The sequence below is a fragment of the Rhinatrema bivittatum genome, chromosome 1 (genome assembly GCF_901001135.1).
Source record: "Rhinatrema bivittatum chromosome 1, aRhiBiv1.1, whole genome shotgun sequence".
Taxonomy (NCBI): domain Eukaryota; kingdom Metazoa; phylum Chordata; class Amphibia; order Gymnophiona; family Rhinatrematidae; genus Rhinatrema; species Rhinatrema bivittatum.
Window position 1 is genome coordinate 383,609,351 of NC_042615.1, and position 16,171 is coordinate 383,625,521.

The 16,171-nt window shown below is 44.1% G+C and overlaps 1 protein-coding gene across 1 annotated transcript in view; it reads right to left on the reverse strand.

The window, feature by feature from the left end:
- The window catches only part of HGSNAT (heparan-alpha-glucosaminide N-acetyltransferase), a 188,235-nt gene that overhangs the window by 65,181 nt on the left and 106,883 nt on the right, over nt 1–16,171 (reverse strand). The window contains 2 exon segments of the mRNA XM_029601179.1: nt 10,190–10,199; nt 11,011–11,126. Of these exon segments, the coding sequence (XP_029457039.1) occupies nt 10,190–10,199; nt 11,011–11,126 (126 nt within the window).

Below are 16,171 nucleotides of genomic sequence, written 5' to 3' on the forward strand. Positions count from 1 at the left end.
CTGGAAACACCACCTTTAACAGACTGCTTCTTCAGAAAACTATTATGGTGTCTTCATGGTACCAAAGTCGGTTCTAACATGTTAGTATTGAGGGTCTAAAGCAAGGGAGGACACTTTTACACAAACAGCCACATTAATGTTTCATCTGCATTAGGTCTGGGCTTCCCCCATGGATCTCCAGTTGAGTAACTGGGTCCTGGGAAAAAAAGAGCTTTGCAATGCTAAGAAATGTTATATGATATATACATAAATATCTAAATAAATTAGCTCATAAATACATTTTTAAAACAGGTTTCAAAAAAATATATTACACTACTGGCCAGTCAATGCAAAGCAGAAACAAGAGAGTGAAATCCACCTGGGTCTTTGCTGGTGAGGATCTGTAAAATCTACCAACCAGTACTGAATTGCAATCTCTGTATCACCTCCAATTTGAACTGACTAGCCAATAGTAAGTTTTGAGCTTCATTCATAATCTTGTCCAAGCATTCTTCCCCTCTCTCTCAATCCACATCACACCCAATCCTCATGCAAGCTTGCTCATTTTCCTATCCTGTTTGCCTTTTCACGCAACCTTCCTCATATCCCCTTAGTAAAAAATGATATATAATAAATTTAATAAATTGTTTTAATCAAAGATATATTTATCTAACAAACTATCCAAACTATTAAAAAATGTCAAATACCACACCTATATCATAAAAAGCCACTCATTTGCATACTGAATCGCGCGCCCAGGAGAGTGGCCTGGGCGCGCGTTGGGAGAGCGGGCGCTCACCGCGGAGCGCCGGCTCTCCCAAGCAGTTTACTGAATCGGCCTGTATGTGCTTTATACTAAAAACAAAAGACAATCAACATATAAACAATTTAACATAAATCATCTCATACAACAATCATAGACAAAAGAAAAAACGTATTAAATATGGAGAGCAGTTCAAACACAAATTTCAGAGACAGCCAAAGCACCATCTTTTTTTTTTTCAAAATTTTACATGACCACCAAGATTCAATCCAATATTAGTGTGTCAAACACACAAAAATGATCCCCATTTCAAAACCTCATCTTCTGCAATAAGAGGAGTTCAGCAGTGCAGCTGCTGCTTCAGCAATGGTAAAACAAGGGCTGTGGGTGATTTTCAATTCACAGTGAACATACTACACAATCCCCTTCCTGTATGTGCCTTCTGCAATTGCTCCTGTCGCTTTCAACTGGATGCTTCACCAGCTAAAGAATGTCAGCTGGCACTGCCAGAGATAACATGAATACATTATCGAAGGCCTCATATAATGTACTGAGACTTGATTAACGTCAGACCTTCAATGACTTCATTGCCAGGGCGTTGGGAGGCAGGACATTATATTAAAGTATGATCATCAAGCCAGAACAAAGGATCTGATGGGCCAGTTTTGACCTGCAGGCCGTAGTTTACCCATCCTGGTCTAAAGTGTAGCAAGGTGATCCTTTATGATATCCACCACTTCTTTGACCTTATCGCCAAAGAGACTGTCCCTGCTGCATGGCACAGTAGCAAGTCTTTTCTTCGCAACTTCAAGACCACCTGAAGATGGCAGCCATAAGAATCTGCAAGTGTCTATGGCCATTGCAAAGGCTCTTGATCCTATCTCAAAAACAGTGTAGCTCGTGTTCACTGGATGTTTCTCACATTCTCCACTCTTCTTCATAAGGAAGATGGTCACTAATTTTGCAGCATCTTCCAAAATGGTGTGCAACTATACAACCATGTTGAGTAGATAAGAAACTATAGGGAATGTAGCACAGCATTCTGATAAATAAGGTTCATGATCCAAATGCAGCAAGTACTTATGATCCTTTTGAAAGTACAATCAACAACTACCATTTGGTAGGGCAGGTAGGATTTGTTGAATCCTGTAGGTCCCTGAATTTCTTTCACTCTGGGAGTATGTAGTATGGGATTTTCTACATTGCATAAGAGAAGATGGACAGATATTGACACCAACGTTTAGGCAACCAAACGAAGGTGACTTAAGTTCTCTTACCATCTCTAAATCAAGAATGACACCTTAGCTACCCTTTGATCAAAATATGGGGACTTAATATAGTGAATGCAGTTCCTTCTGCTGTTGATCTGGAGAATAGTCCTCTTCAGGACAATTAACAGAAAAACATTAAGAGCACCAAGATTCCTCAGATTCTGAAGAGCTAAGGAGCATTGAGATGGCACCAACCTGGAAGCCCACAGCAATGATAGGCACGATCTCATGATGGATATTCCCAGGATCAAAGTTTTTATTGTAAACCACTTTGAGCAATGACTTTTTTTTATTGGAAATGCAATCTAAAATTAAGAAATTAAACTGGACAAGTTTATTGTACCTATATCACTACCTTAAAATTGGATGTGACTAGTTTAGACAATAACACAGTGAGCTGATTCACTATCAGTACTGAACATTCACTAATAATAAAGATACAATAAATGGCAGACTGTATACCTACTTCAGGGTTTAGGGACTCTTGAACCTTGGCAACAACAATGCATCAAGTGATGCTTCTTAAAAATTAAATAATCAGCTTCTGTACATAAAGGCACATGAAACTTATTCCACAGGATTGGTTCTAACACCAAAAGGCCCTCCTTCTAGTCTCCATCAAATACCTTTTTATTTTATTTTTTAAATTAAAGAGTCTGCTCTTTCAAAAACCCTACGTGAGACAACCTCAAATGCAGTACCATCAAAGAGTTGTGCTATATCAAAGATTCTGCTTGAATGCGCCTGCTCTCTTTAGCTCTCAGTGAGTCTTTGGAACCTTTGCTCAGACTCGAGCTTGGAGACAAACTTGACTCAACTCTCAGGCCTAGTAAGACACCAAAGAAGCAGAGTACCTCTTTGGTGAGATCTGATCCCCAGACACAATTGTGGCTAATTTCTCAGGCCATGGGTTGAGCATTCACAGCCAGCTTCTTGAACTGGGATTAAGTTCACTGGTAAGGAAGGCATGGTGAATGTCCATCTGGAACCAAAAACTCAGCGTGACATCCTGGAGCAGATTTCACAGCTAACAATGTCAAGATCCTTCCCAAGACAGGTATGCATGCTATGTGATGGTCCATTGATGGACTCTGTAGGAACAAGCAGTGATTGCTACAGGCCTGGAGACAAACTAGTCTGACTCCAGCCTTTCTTAAAACATTAGACTTTTATTCACAGCTTCAATCATATACACAATAGTGGACTCTTTCTACTCACAGTTCCTTCCTCTGGGTTCTCATCTGCAGCCTCACTTGCTAGGGTCTCCACAGGACCACCCCTCTTGGCACTTCATCTCTTCTCTCACTGGCCTTTCCATGCCCTCTCTCTCTGGACTTCTACGTGAGCTGTTTCTGGATGCCCAGTAGTGTTTGGGCACCCTACAGGGTCTTCATCAGGACCTTCTGCAACGCAGATTCCCAACTTCTCAATACTGCCTCCTCCTGGGCAGTCTGAGTCACAATCCCCAGGGTTCTCTGTGACCCTTCTCTCAGGGTTCTTCACAGCCTCCTTTCTCTGGGCTTCTCATGGGAGCAGTCTCTGGATTCCCGGTAATATTTGGGCACCCTACAGGGTCTTCCTCAGGGTCACCTGTAGCACCAATCTCAGACTGTTGCCACAACTCATTCAGCTCACTGGACCCCTCCGCTAGCCACTCATCCAGTTCCTCCAGGAGCTGTTGGTACCCCTTGTCCAGCCAGTTTAGGCATTCACGCTCTTGCCTAGCCTGGGCTCTTGGAAGTGAGTTCCCTTGCTCCATTACCCTGGTTGGCCTTTCCAGCTGCCAAACCACAAGCCTCAGGTCCTCCCTTTAATCTGGCTCTTGGGACTGGGGAACTCCTGCTACACAGACATTACATGCTGTTCTTTCCTTCCAATCCTCTGGCTGCTTTTGCTTCACCGGTTGCTGCAATACCCTAACAGCTTCACTCCAGGTTTTCCTGTGGCTGCATACCTCAAACTGCAGAGTAGCTTACTTGCTAGAAGAGGGACCCACTATGTTCCCATTCACTGCACACACAGCTCACTCTGGCAACTTTTCCAGGGCCACACTCTGCTCAGTACAGCCTTGCTGCGCCAGTGCTCCTTCCTCTTTTCAAGGCAAAAAAAAAAAAAAGCCTGCATAACCAGCAATAACAATCACTTAAATCCCTATCTACCTCCAGCAGAGCTTCTCTCTTTAGCCAGTTTAAACCTATCACTTTCTGTATTTCCCTGCAACCAGGCCCACTCATAGTTTCTTCTCTACCTAAGAATTATTATTTTTTTTTTTACCTTCAGTGTAGTTTCTGAGCTGTACCCTTTCACAAGCAACCATGTTCTTTGCACCCCTGTGCTCTGTATTTTGTTTTATAGCCATAGTTCCCCTGTGCTCTGTACTATGTCTAGAACCACAGGTCCTCTTTACAACTCTCTGTACGCCACACGCTCTGCTTCTCTCTTCTGAAAACTGGCCTTCACACTGCTTCTGGCAGGCCACACGTACACTAAACTTCCTTTGCAGGCTGGGCTTTCCTTTGTGCTAAGTTTAGAGAAAAAAATTCCATGCATGATATAATATGTGAGCAGTGAATCCCACAGGCCTGGAGACAAACTAGTCTGCCTCCAGCCTTTCTTAAAACATTAGATCTTTATTCATAGCTTCAATCATATACACAACAGTAGACTGCCTTTACCTTCAGACAGAATACTCTCTCTACTCACAGTTCAATACCACTTCCCTCAGTACTCATACAGTTTCATTACAGATTAGTATTTGGACAGCAATACTCTACAGGAGCTGCCTTTCTCCTAGAGACCTGGGCCTGGTCTGACTATCCCCACCTGGGTCCCAGCTCTTATTCCTTCTTGTTGCCCCATCCCCCACACACGCACGCACACAGTGCTCTCTCTCACAAGGGGAATTAAGTTGGACCTGGTCCTGCACCTGTTTAAGGGGGAATATAGGGGAACTGTGACCCCTTTCATGCATGCTCAGGACAGAATTTGAAGCCACTGGTCTGTTTTTCTGACATGGTAAGAAAAATTATCAAAACAAAAGCAGAAGAAAACATTTCTCTCTTCAAAGAAATGAAGCTTGTGAGAGAAAATGACCAGGGGCCTACCAACACCCCAATGTTGCAAAATCAAAAGAGTGGGGAGAAAGGGGTTGATTGATGTGGCCAGAAACCAGAGAAATGAAACTCAAAGGGCTGATAAAACCTGACTACAGAACTAAGAGGATAAAATCATATTTCTGGACAAGATAAAAAAATTAATGCAAACACTGAAGAAAAACCATGCTGGAACATATAGAAATATAGAAATGATGGCAGAAAAGGCCCAAATGGTTCATCCAGTCTGCCCAGCTTCATCCAGCTTATGGTAGTATTTGCTGTGCCATGTAGGTTACCCCCAGGCTTATCAGTTTCCCACACTGTAAAAATCACAGCCCTCATTGGTTGCTGTTTCAATCCAATTCCCCATTTTGCCTTGCTGTTGAAGCAGAGAGCAATGTTTGAGTTGCATCAAAGTACCAAGCTTATTGGTTAAGGGTAGTAACTGCTGCATCAGCAAGTTACCCCTATACTTGTTTCCCCAGACTGTAAATGTCGGGGCCCTCATTGGTTGCTGATTGAATCCAATTCCCCTTTTCCCCTGCCACTGAAGCAAAGAGTCATGATGGATTTGCATCAAGCATATGAAGGCTTATTGATTAAGGGTAGTAACCGCCGCACCAATAGGTTACCCCCATGCATTCTTTTCTTTATTTACATCCTCTAGCCTTTAGGGATCCACAGTGTTATCCCCATGCCCCTTTGATTTCTTTCACAGTTTTTGTCTTCACTACCTCCTCCGGAAGGGCATTCCAGGCATCCACCACCCTCTCCGTGAAGAAGTATTTCCTGACGTTGGTTCTGAGTCATCCTCCCTGGAGCTCAATTTCGTGACCCCTAGTTCTACTGATTTCTTTTCAACAGAAAAGGTTTTTCAAATGTGCATCACTAAAACCTATCAGGTATCTGAAGGTCTGTATCATATCTCCTCTTTCCCAGAGTATATATATTCAGATCCTTCAGCCTTTCCTCATAAGTCTTCTCATGTAGACCCCACACCATTTTGGTCACTCTTCTCTGGACTGCCTCCATCCTTACTTTGCCCTCTTGAGATATGGATTCCAGAATTGAACATAGTACTCAAGTGAGGCCTCACTAAGGACTTGTACAAGGGCATTATCACTTCCTTTTTCTTAATGGTTATTCTGCTTTCTATGCAGCCCAGCATTCTTCGGTCTTTAGCTATCACCTTTACATATTGTTTCACCATCTTCAGAATTCCAGATACCATTACCCCAAGATCCCTCTCTTGGTTCGTGCACATCAATTTTTTACCCTCCCGTCACCTTCAGCTCTTTTGGATTATCGCACCCCAGATGCATGACTCTGCACTTCTTGGCACTGAATCCCAGATGCCAAATCTTCGACCACTCTTCCAGCTTTCTTAAATCCCTTTTCATTCTCTGGCATGTCCACTCTATTGCAGATCTTAGTATCATCTGCAAATACACAAAATTTTACCTTCTATCCCTTCTGCAATGTAGCTCGCAAAGATACTTAACAGAACTGGTCCCAAAACCGAACCCTGTGGCACTCCACTTAACACTGCTTTCTCTTCAGAGTAAATTCTATTTACTATTAAACTCTGTCTCCTATCAATCAACTAGTTGGCAATCCACACCACCATTTTGGCACTCACTCCCAAGCTTCTCATTTTATTTACAAGCCCCCTGTGTGGGACGGTATCAAAAACTTTGCTGAAATCCAAGTAGATCACATCAAGCGCTCTTCCTCAATCCAATTCCCTATTCACGCAATCAACAAAATCAATCAGATTTGTCTGACAGGACCTTCCCCTGGTGAATCCATGTTGCCTTGGGTTCAGCAACCCACAAGATTGTAGATAGGTCACTATCCTTTCCTTCAGCATAGTCTCCATTAATTTTCCCACCACAAAGGTGAGATAAACCAGTCTGTAGTTTCTAGCCTCCTCTCTGTTACCATTCTTGTGAAGCAAGACCACCACCGCTCTTCTCCAATCCCGTGACACCACTCCTGTTTCCAGGGATCTACTGAACAGGTCCTTCAATGGATCCACCAGCATATCTCTGAGCTCCCTCAGTATCCTGGGGTATATCTCATCCGGCCCCATGGGCTTGTTCATTTTCAGTTTGCCTAGCTCCTCCCATACATTCTCTTCTGTAAATGGAGTTTCACCTACTCCATGCCCATCTATAGTCTTATTACCCAGCAATGATCCTTTTCCATTGGCTTCTTTAGTGAATACTGAACAGAAGTATTTGTTTAATATTTTTTACATTTGTCACTCTCTATACATTGCTCCTGGTCACCTTTCAATTTCACTATACCACTTCTGACCTCCCACCTTCTTTCTCTGATATCTGAAAAATGTTTTGTCTCCTCATTTTACCTCTTTGGCAATCCTTTCTTCCACTTGAACCTTTGCTTTCCTTATTTCTTTCTTCATCTCCCTCAGTTTTGAAAGATATGCTTCCCAGTGTTCCTTTTTTTGGGATCCTTTGTACTTCTTGAGTGCTATTCTTTTTGCCTTTATTTTTTCAGCTGCCTTCTTGGAGAACCAGATCAGTTTCTTTTTCCTCTTACTCTTGTTTACTTTTCTATCATATAGATTTGTTGCCTTTGTAATAGCTCCTTTTAACTTGGCCCATTGTTGTTCCATCTCACCCATTTTCTCCCAGACTACCAACTCTTCCTCCAGGTACATCCCCATTTTGACAAAGTCCATATTTTTAAAATTCAAAACTCGGGTCTTCGTGTGACTTCTCTGTGTGCTATTCGGAAAATGAAACCACACCGTCTGATGATCATTCTTGCTCAGGTGAGCCCCTATCCGAACACTAAAGATATTACCACCATTAGTGAGCCCGTATTGAGTATTACCTCCTCTCTCGTGGGTTCCATTACCATTTGTTTAAGCAGAACCCCTAGAAGGGAATCCACGCTCTCTCTACTTCTTGCAAATTCCACAGAAGGGATACTCCTATCCACTTCCGGCAGATTAAAATCTCCAACAAGCAACACTTTGCCCCACTTTCCCACCTTTTGGATGTCTTCAATGAGTTCTCTGTCCAGTTCTTCTGTTTGAGTTGGTGGTCTGTAGATCAAAGCCGTAAAAATGGAAGCACCATCTTCTTTTTTTTTTTTAGGACAGTCCACAATACTACTTCTCTTTCCCACATCCCTTGCAATTAAGTTGCTTGTATATTGTTTTTGACATAAAGAGCTATTCTTCCCCCTTTTCTGTCCTCTCTTAGTAAGTTTTAGCCCAGAATGGCCATATCCTAATCATGAGAATCAGTGAACCAAGACCCCGTAACAACAACAATGTCCAAGTCCAACTCCCACCATTAGAGCCTGCAGGTCTGGGATTTTGTTGCCTAGCCTACGAGCATTTTAGTCATAGCTTTCCAGCTGCTCTTAACATTCATCTTGTCTGTTTTTTGAACAGATTAATTTTGTTTCTTCCTCTTCCCTCTTCCTGTTTTGATTGGGGGTGACATGCCAAATTCACTGGCCACCTCCTGCCACCCTTGCTCCCTAGTTTAAATGCCTGATAATGTATGATCTGAATTTTTCTCTTAGCATCCTCTTTCCTGCCATTGACAAATGTAGGCCATCCTTAGCATATAATCTTTATTGTTCCATACACCACCCCAGCCTCCAATGTATCTAAATCCACATTCTTTACACCAGGTTTTGAGACAGGTATTGAAATTTTTTATATGGCATAACCTTTCCTTTCCCTTTCCATAAACAGGTAATACTTCTGAAAAGGCAATAGTCTTTACCATGTGTCTAATCTTTTTCCCTAGATTTTGGAAATCTTTCTGTATTTTATGGACACAATTTCTAGCAAGGTCATTGGTACCCAAATGGATGATAACATTGATATCAGAGTTCTTACTTTCTCTTATAACTGTATTCACCGCCTGGTTTGTATTTCGGTTACTGAGGATCCTGGAAGGCATTTAACTGTTGTGTCCCCATCAAAATGAGTTCCCAAATCTGATGATTGAATCTCCCAGCAGAAGCAGCTTCCATTTAAGACATTTGATCATATCGAAGGGTTTCTGGGTGCATTGGGTGACTATTTCCCTTTCAGACCTCATTTCATATTCTGTTACTTGGGCTTCTTCATTTTCCAATGCAGAAAATGCATTATGTAAGGGTAACAGCGGGGAGAATACGTATATTTCTTCATCACAGGCCTTATTCTACCAGAACCCACTGTAATCCAATTATTCCTGGGATTCTGAATCCTGGATGTCAGACTTCTCTGTGGGAGTGGGGGTGGATATTCAGGATGTTTCAAAGTTGGGGAAACTGGGTATTTCAGAGTCACAGGTCTTGATATACAGGAGTCCACTGTAAACCATTTATACCTGGGTTTCTGAATCCTCTGTTAGAGTTGAGAGAGATATTCTGGATGCTGCAAGGAAGGGGAAGTTATTTGAATTTTGCATAATACCTCTTTCAGGTGCATTAGCTCCTTATTCATGGCAGACAGCTGAAGGCAAATTAGTTAAACACTTCATTCTCCAAATGATAGGCCGTGGGATATAAGCACCACAATTATTGTACTGAATAAAGGGACATTTGCTAATAGTGACTAATAAGCTAGTTGAGAGATTGGTACTTCAGGCCTATATTAATCAATTATGCTAGGTCCTTAGAAGAAATATTTCACAAGGAAACACTCTAGGGGTGGGAGGGAGAGGGAAGGTATTAAACAGCAAATAAAAAGCAAACAATATTGGGAATATACACAAAGCAAGAGACCAGAAGCAGTGCTGGAACCAGGTGAGCTAGAATTTTGTGTGTAACTGGATTTGGTAGTGCTTGGCTTAATTACCCCTCACTGTATAATTGATTATACCAGAAAGTCCTGTGTTCCTCTTTTAAAAACCCACAGGGTTTAAAAAAAAATGACTATCAAACTATTTACCATAACACACCAGACACACAAAGAACCTGAAGAAATAAAATTACTATCTAAAGGAGAATTGTTTTTTGTTATATTATTCAGTCACACAGAAGACAGAAGTAGAACAGGAGAATTAAGCAATATCTATTAGAAAACAATAATCCTGCTCACCCACAAGAACGATTCTAAATAGCAGAGATAAAGCAAATAATATTGGGAATATACACAATAAAAAGTTAGATTAAATTAGTCAAAGCAGGAGACCAGGAGCAGTGCTGGAACCAGGTAAGTTCTCCTCATCTGACTCAGCCAACAGAAAATGGAAACAGAGCAAAACGCAGGGCTGCTTCAGCATGGGAAGTCATATATGTGCACTAAATCTTTAGTCTTTATCGAAAACTCTGAAAATTTTGCTCCACATCACATGACTCACTTGTATAACTTAGTGAACCCGCTCTTCTTCAGAGAAGCTGTGATAGTCAACTCAAATTTACGTATTCAATCCCACTCCTGCCCATCCACCCCTTACACTGCTCTTACATGGTTAATAAAAGCAAGTACAGTAGCAATTTAAATAATTTAGCTGGCACTTAAAGTTATCTGTATTTCTAATTCGATTTCTAACTTAAAATACTACAGATTTATTATTTATTTATTTTTAACTGCGAAGTTAACTACACATCTGCCCTGTCACCCGAAGGCTACAGGAGAGAACCAGCTACAACTCTGCCATCACCACTCGTATCTACAATATATGAATATACCAGAAAACCAATGGGGTCTGACCACAAAACTTTAAAAATGAGGAAATATGGTTAAAATAATAACTGCATACATTATGTAGCAAAGTTTAGAGTGGTGAGACCGAAAGAGAGAAAGCATATATTTAATTAACAGATAATGCCAAGGAAAGTGGTTTTATTCCGGATTTTAATACAACATAATACAATTACAAATGGAAACACTTATGAATTTTAGCATTTAAGTGTGACTCACCGAGGCAATATTGCTGGGCGTGGCTTTGATAAACAGTAGCTCCAAGACAGATACCACCAAGTATGTCAGGCTGAGCCTCTGAAGCACACCAGGAATGCGTAGATTATACCAGGACACTGGAAGGTGGCAAAAAAACATACCAGACAAAAAGTTATTCTTTTTTCAGATATGGAAGTAAAACAGAGTCACTTACCTATAACAGGTATTCTCTGAGGACAGCAGGATGGTGACATCATCAGATGGAGCCCTGATGCGGAAAACTTATGTCAAAGTTTCTACAACTTTGACTAGGCACACTGAGCATGCACAGCATTGCCTATACCATGCATCCACACGGAGTCCCTCTCCAATCTTGTGAATTATAATTACAACAAAAAATAGGAGAAACCCAACTCTGTAGAGTGGTGGGTGGGTTTTGTGAGGACTAACATCTTGCTGCCTCAGAGAACACCTGTTACAGGTAAGCAACTCTGCTTTCTCTGAGGAAAGCTGGATGGTAGTCCTCACACATGGGTGAATATCTAGATACAGACTGCTCCCCAACACAAAAGGAGACCAACAGATACTCAACCAGGTGTCAATGGACACAACAATAGTGTTGTTAGTAACGAAGCGGGGGTTATGGCCTGAACCCAAACAATGAGTCCCAGGTGGGTACAGCTGGATTCTAAACCTCAAACAGGTTCCGAAGCAGATCTCCTCCATGGGAACTGTTCGCAAGTGGGTCACTGACCCTGCCATGGCTCTGACAGGATAAGCATTGGCATGGCTCCCAAGATGCAGTCCTGCCTGGGCACAACATAAGGAGATACAATCTGCTAGCCAACAGCATATTGTTTATTCAGCAAGGGCAACCAATGCCCAAACTATCCCTATCAAAAGAAATAAAAAGTTGTCTATCGGCTTCTGTCTGCTCCAGATAGAAGGTTAAGGCTCGCTTGCAGTCCAAACTGTGCAGTACTCGTTTGCCTTGATGCAAATGAGACTTGGGAAAGAATGTTGGCAAGATGACGGACTGGTTAAGATGGAACAAAGCCAGTCCTCTTTTTGTAAAAAGGGGGATCAAGGTGCCCAGGGAAACCATCTTGAATGTCTCCTTTCTTAGAAACTTGTTCAAGGCCCTTAAGTCTAGGAGGAAGAGAGTCCTCCTGTTCTCTTTGGAATCAGGAAGTACTTGGAGTAGAATCCCCGCCCTCTTTGCCCTGGTGGTACAGGCTTGACTGCCCTGGCCATTAAGAGGGAGGAGAGCTCCCACCTGATGTGCTCCCAGCCCTCAAAATAGGCACGGAGGGTAATTTGGTGGGACCCCAATAGGTTCAATTGATATCCTTGATGGACAATGTAAAGAACCCACTGTTCCAAAGTTATATTGGGCCACTGGTTCACAAAGAACTGCAACCTGCCTCCGACCGTAGAGTCCAATGTCCTGGGTATGGGCGACTGGTCTACACTCCCTACGATCCAGTCAGAACCCCATCCCTGGAGTTGAACAAGGCCCCGCTGGGGCTTGGGGACTCTGCTGCTTGGGATGGCCGTGGGAGTCCTGATGGTATAGACAGGAGTGAGAGGGCATCTAGATGATAGAACGTCCTCTAGTGAAAGAAACACTTCCTTTGTTCCTGTCTTACCAGTCTCCTAGAAGAGGACGGTGGATCTGGAGTGCTGGCAGAGAGCTGTTGGAGAGTTTCATGGTGATCCTGAAGTTGGCTACTTCGTTCCTCACCCTATCTCTGCAGAGATTCTCCCCAGTACATGGCATGTCGGTGATTCTTTTCTGTACCTCCAGTCGGAGATGTGAGGCCCACAGACAAGCCATTCTGCATGTGCCAGTTCCTGCTGCAGAGACTCTCAATGCCATCTCGAAAACACTGTAGGTCACTTGGACCTCGTGTTTTCCGCACTTCAGGCCCTTATGCACCAGAAATATGAGGGTATCCTGCTACTGTTGAGGCAGCTGTTCAGCCACCTCGTACACCTGCTTTCAGATGTCCCACGAGTACTGGCTCGTATAGAGCTAGTAGGCACCAACGCGGGCAATAAGTATGGTGCCTTGAAACACTTTCCTTCCAAGAGCATCCATTCTCAATGCTGGCCGAGTCAGATGAGGCTATCTCACCTGGTTCTTGCACTACTCTTGGTCTCCTGCTTTGGGTAAGTCTAATTTAATTTAACTTTTATTGTGTATATTCCCAGTATTGTTTGCTTTATCTCTGCTGTTTAGAATCTGATCCTGAGGTGTTTTCTAATAGACATTGCTTAATTTTCCTGTTTTACTTCTGTCTTGTTTGTGGCTGGATAATATTCAGCATGAAATGCCCGGGTCATTTTTAATCATTGGTCCATCATTTTTATATGCAGAAAATATCCCACTGTTCTACTTTTTAAAAAATGTTTAAATGCAAAATAAAATTAGAGAGGCAACTTCTCTGGATTAATGGAAGCATCGGCAGCAGCCAAACAACTACTGCAGCTGCCGTGGATACTTTCATTAATCCAGGGAAGTTGCCTTTTTAATTTTATTTTGCATTTAAAAATGTTTTAAAAAGTACTATAGAGGGATATTTTCAGCATATAAAAATGATGGACCAATGATTAAAGATGACCCGGGCATTTAGTGCTGAAAGTTAATCTGCACATACGGCTGTTATGAAGGTCCTATTCGCAGCTACCTTTTTGAAGTATCAGTGTCTGCCATAATTTTTGAGGTTGTGAACTATAGTCAAACAAGTTTGAATTAAAGTTGAATGCTATATTTGGTGACTGGATAGTTATTGGTTGCATTCACATTATCTGAATCTCTTTTTTCTTTTTGTGGCTGAATAATATAACAAAATAAAATTTCTCCTGCAGATAGTAATCTTATTTCTGCAGATTCTTACTCTGTATGTCTGGTGTGTTATAGTCCTTCCCTGGGGGCACCAAGGAATGAGTCTGAGAGCTTTTGGCCCTCTTGAAAGTGGATTCGACCACCTCAGACTGGTGGGGCAGCTGATGCTTATTGAATCAGGCAGCCTTCTGGATGAGGTAGACCCCGTCTGCCTTCTTATTAACAGGAGGCACTGTGAAGGGGTGTTTCCATATCCTCAGCAGCAGCTCCTTAAGGATCTCATGTAACAGGACCACCACGATCTCCTTAGGAAGCTTCACGAACTAGAGGATGTCAAGCATTTTGTATCAGACATCCTCTTCCATTAATAACTGAAACAGGATGGCTTCTGCCATCACCCTCACATACCCTGCAAATGTCAAGTCCTCAGGTGGAGACTTCCTTCACTCCTCTGGAAGAGAAGGCTTTGATGGGAGAGAATGACTCCGAAGCATCATCCCCCCAGGGGTCATAGGGACATCCTCACTGTAAGCTAGAAGGGATGGGGTCCTAGATACTCGGCCTTCGTCCAGAGGTGCAGGCACTGGTAAAACTTGATGGGGGACTACAGGCTTTGGCATCTCTGCCAGCCCAGATGGAGCTTTCTCCTCAGATGAACTGGCAACGACTACTGTATCAGTAGGGGGAGAATTCGGTGCCCCGCCAGGCACCAATGCCAGCTGGGTTGGTAATGCACTGATTAACACGTGGTGCTTCTCCAGCAGCAGTACGAGGACAGGTGATACCAGCTCTGGTGCTGTCTGTGCTACAGTACCGAAGCTCTGCAGCGCCCGATCCACCGCCAGCTGGACTCAGCACTCCAGCTTCTCCTCGAATACTGATGATGCCAACACCAAATGGGAAGGAAGGAGGGGTGGCCAGATCTTCTTTGGACCTGTGAGGTGGATCGGTGACCGGCTTCAGGACCGGTGGAGACCATCTCGGACCCCCGGCACCAATGAAGGATTGGTACTCCTCGTCGCAGGGTTGCTTCGGAGGCACTGCAGCGCCTGTGCATCCCCATGCCCGGCACCGTGCACTGACAGGGACTGGTGGTGATGCTTCTTCGGTTTCCCTTGATCCTCAGCCCGGTAAGTCCCTGGTGCCGAGGTCAATGATAAGGAACCCAGTGTCCTCGGCCTGGAGAAGATCTATGGTGGTCCATTTCCAGCACCCCTATCTGCCAACACCACCGATAAAACTGACGGTCCCGCCAATGTCGATGGCACGGAGTCCATTGGTGCGGTTCTCAGTCCATCGATGCCAATGCTGCTGCTGCTGATGGCTCGGACTTCTTCGACGTGAAGAGTTGTTCCATCTTATCAAGTCGAGGCCAATGTCCCTTTGAGATTCTTTGGATGCATAAGTGGCAAACCCAGATGTCATGCGATGCCCCCAGGCAGAAAACACATCTCATGAGGATCAGTGATGGACATAATTTTCAGGCATCAGGGGTATTGCTGAAAACCTGATTTGGCCATGTCGGGATGAAACAAAAGGGCTGCAAAATCAAAATCGATAGCTGCGGGCATTGAGGCACCGCCCACCGTGGGGTAATCGACCATAAAAGGAAACTTACCAGAATCACCGAAAACCCTGACTAGGAACACTATGGGGAGGCACCAAGAGGGACCCAGCGACAGAAAGACAAGAAAAAACCCGCAAAAAACGTGAGAAGAGAGGAAAGTTTTCCACAAGGTCAAAAAACAGCCAAAGTGAACTCACTCACACCGCGTGGCTTACAGCTTTGCGGAAAGAGAGACTGAAGAGGGACCCGCATGGATGCTTGGTTTAGGGAATGCTGGGCATGCTCAGTGGGGCGGATTTTAAAAGCCCTGCTCGCGTAAATCCGCCCGGATTTACGCGAGCAGGGCCTTGCGCGCCGGCGCGTCTATTTTCCATAGGCCTGCCGGCGCGCGCAGAGCCCCGGAACTCGCGTAAGTCCCGGGGTTTTTTGTCGGGGGCGGGGCCGATCGACGCGGCATTTCGGGGGCGGGCCCGGGGGGCGTAATTTCGCCCCGGGGCAGTCCGGGGGCATGGCCGCGCCCTTCGGAACCGCCCCCAGGTTGCGTCTCGGCGAGCTAGCGGCCCGCTGGCGCGCAGGGATTTACTTCTCCCTCCGGGAGGCGTAAATCCCCGGACAAAGGTAGGGGGGGGTTTAGATAGAGGAAGGGAGGGGAAGGTGAGGGGAGGGCGAAAGCGAGTTCCCTCCGAGGCCGCTCCGATTTCGGAGCGGCCTCGGAGGGAATGGAGGCAGGCTGCGCGGCTTGGCGCGCGCCGGCTGCACAAAATCAG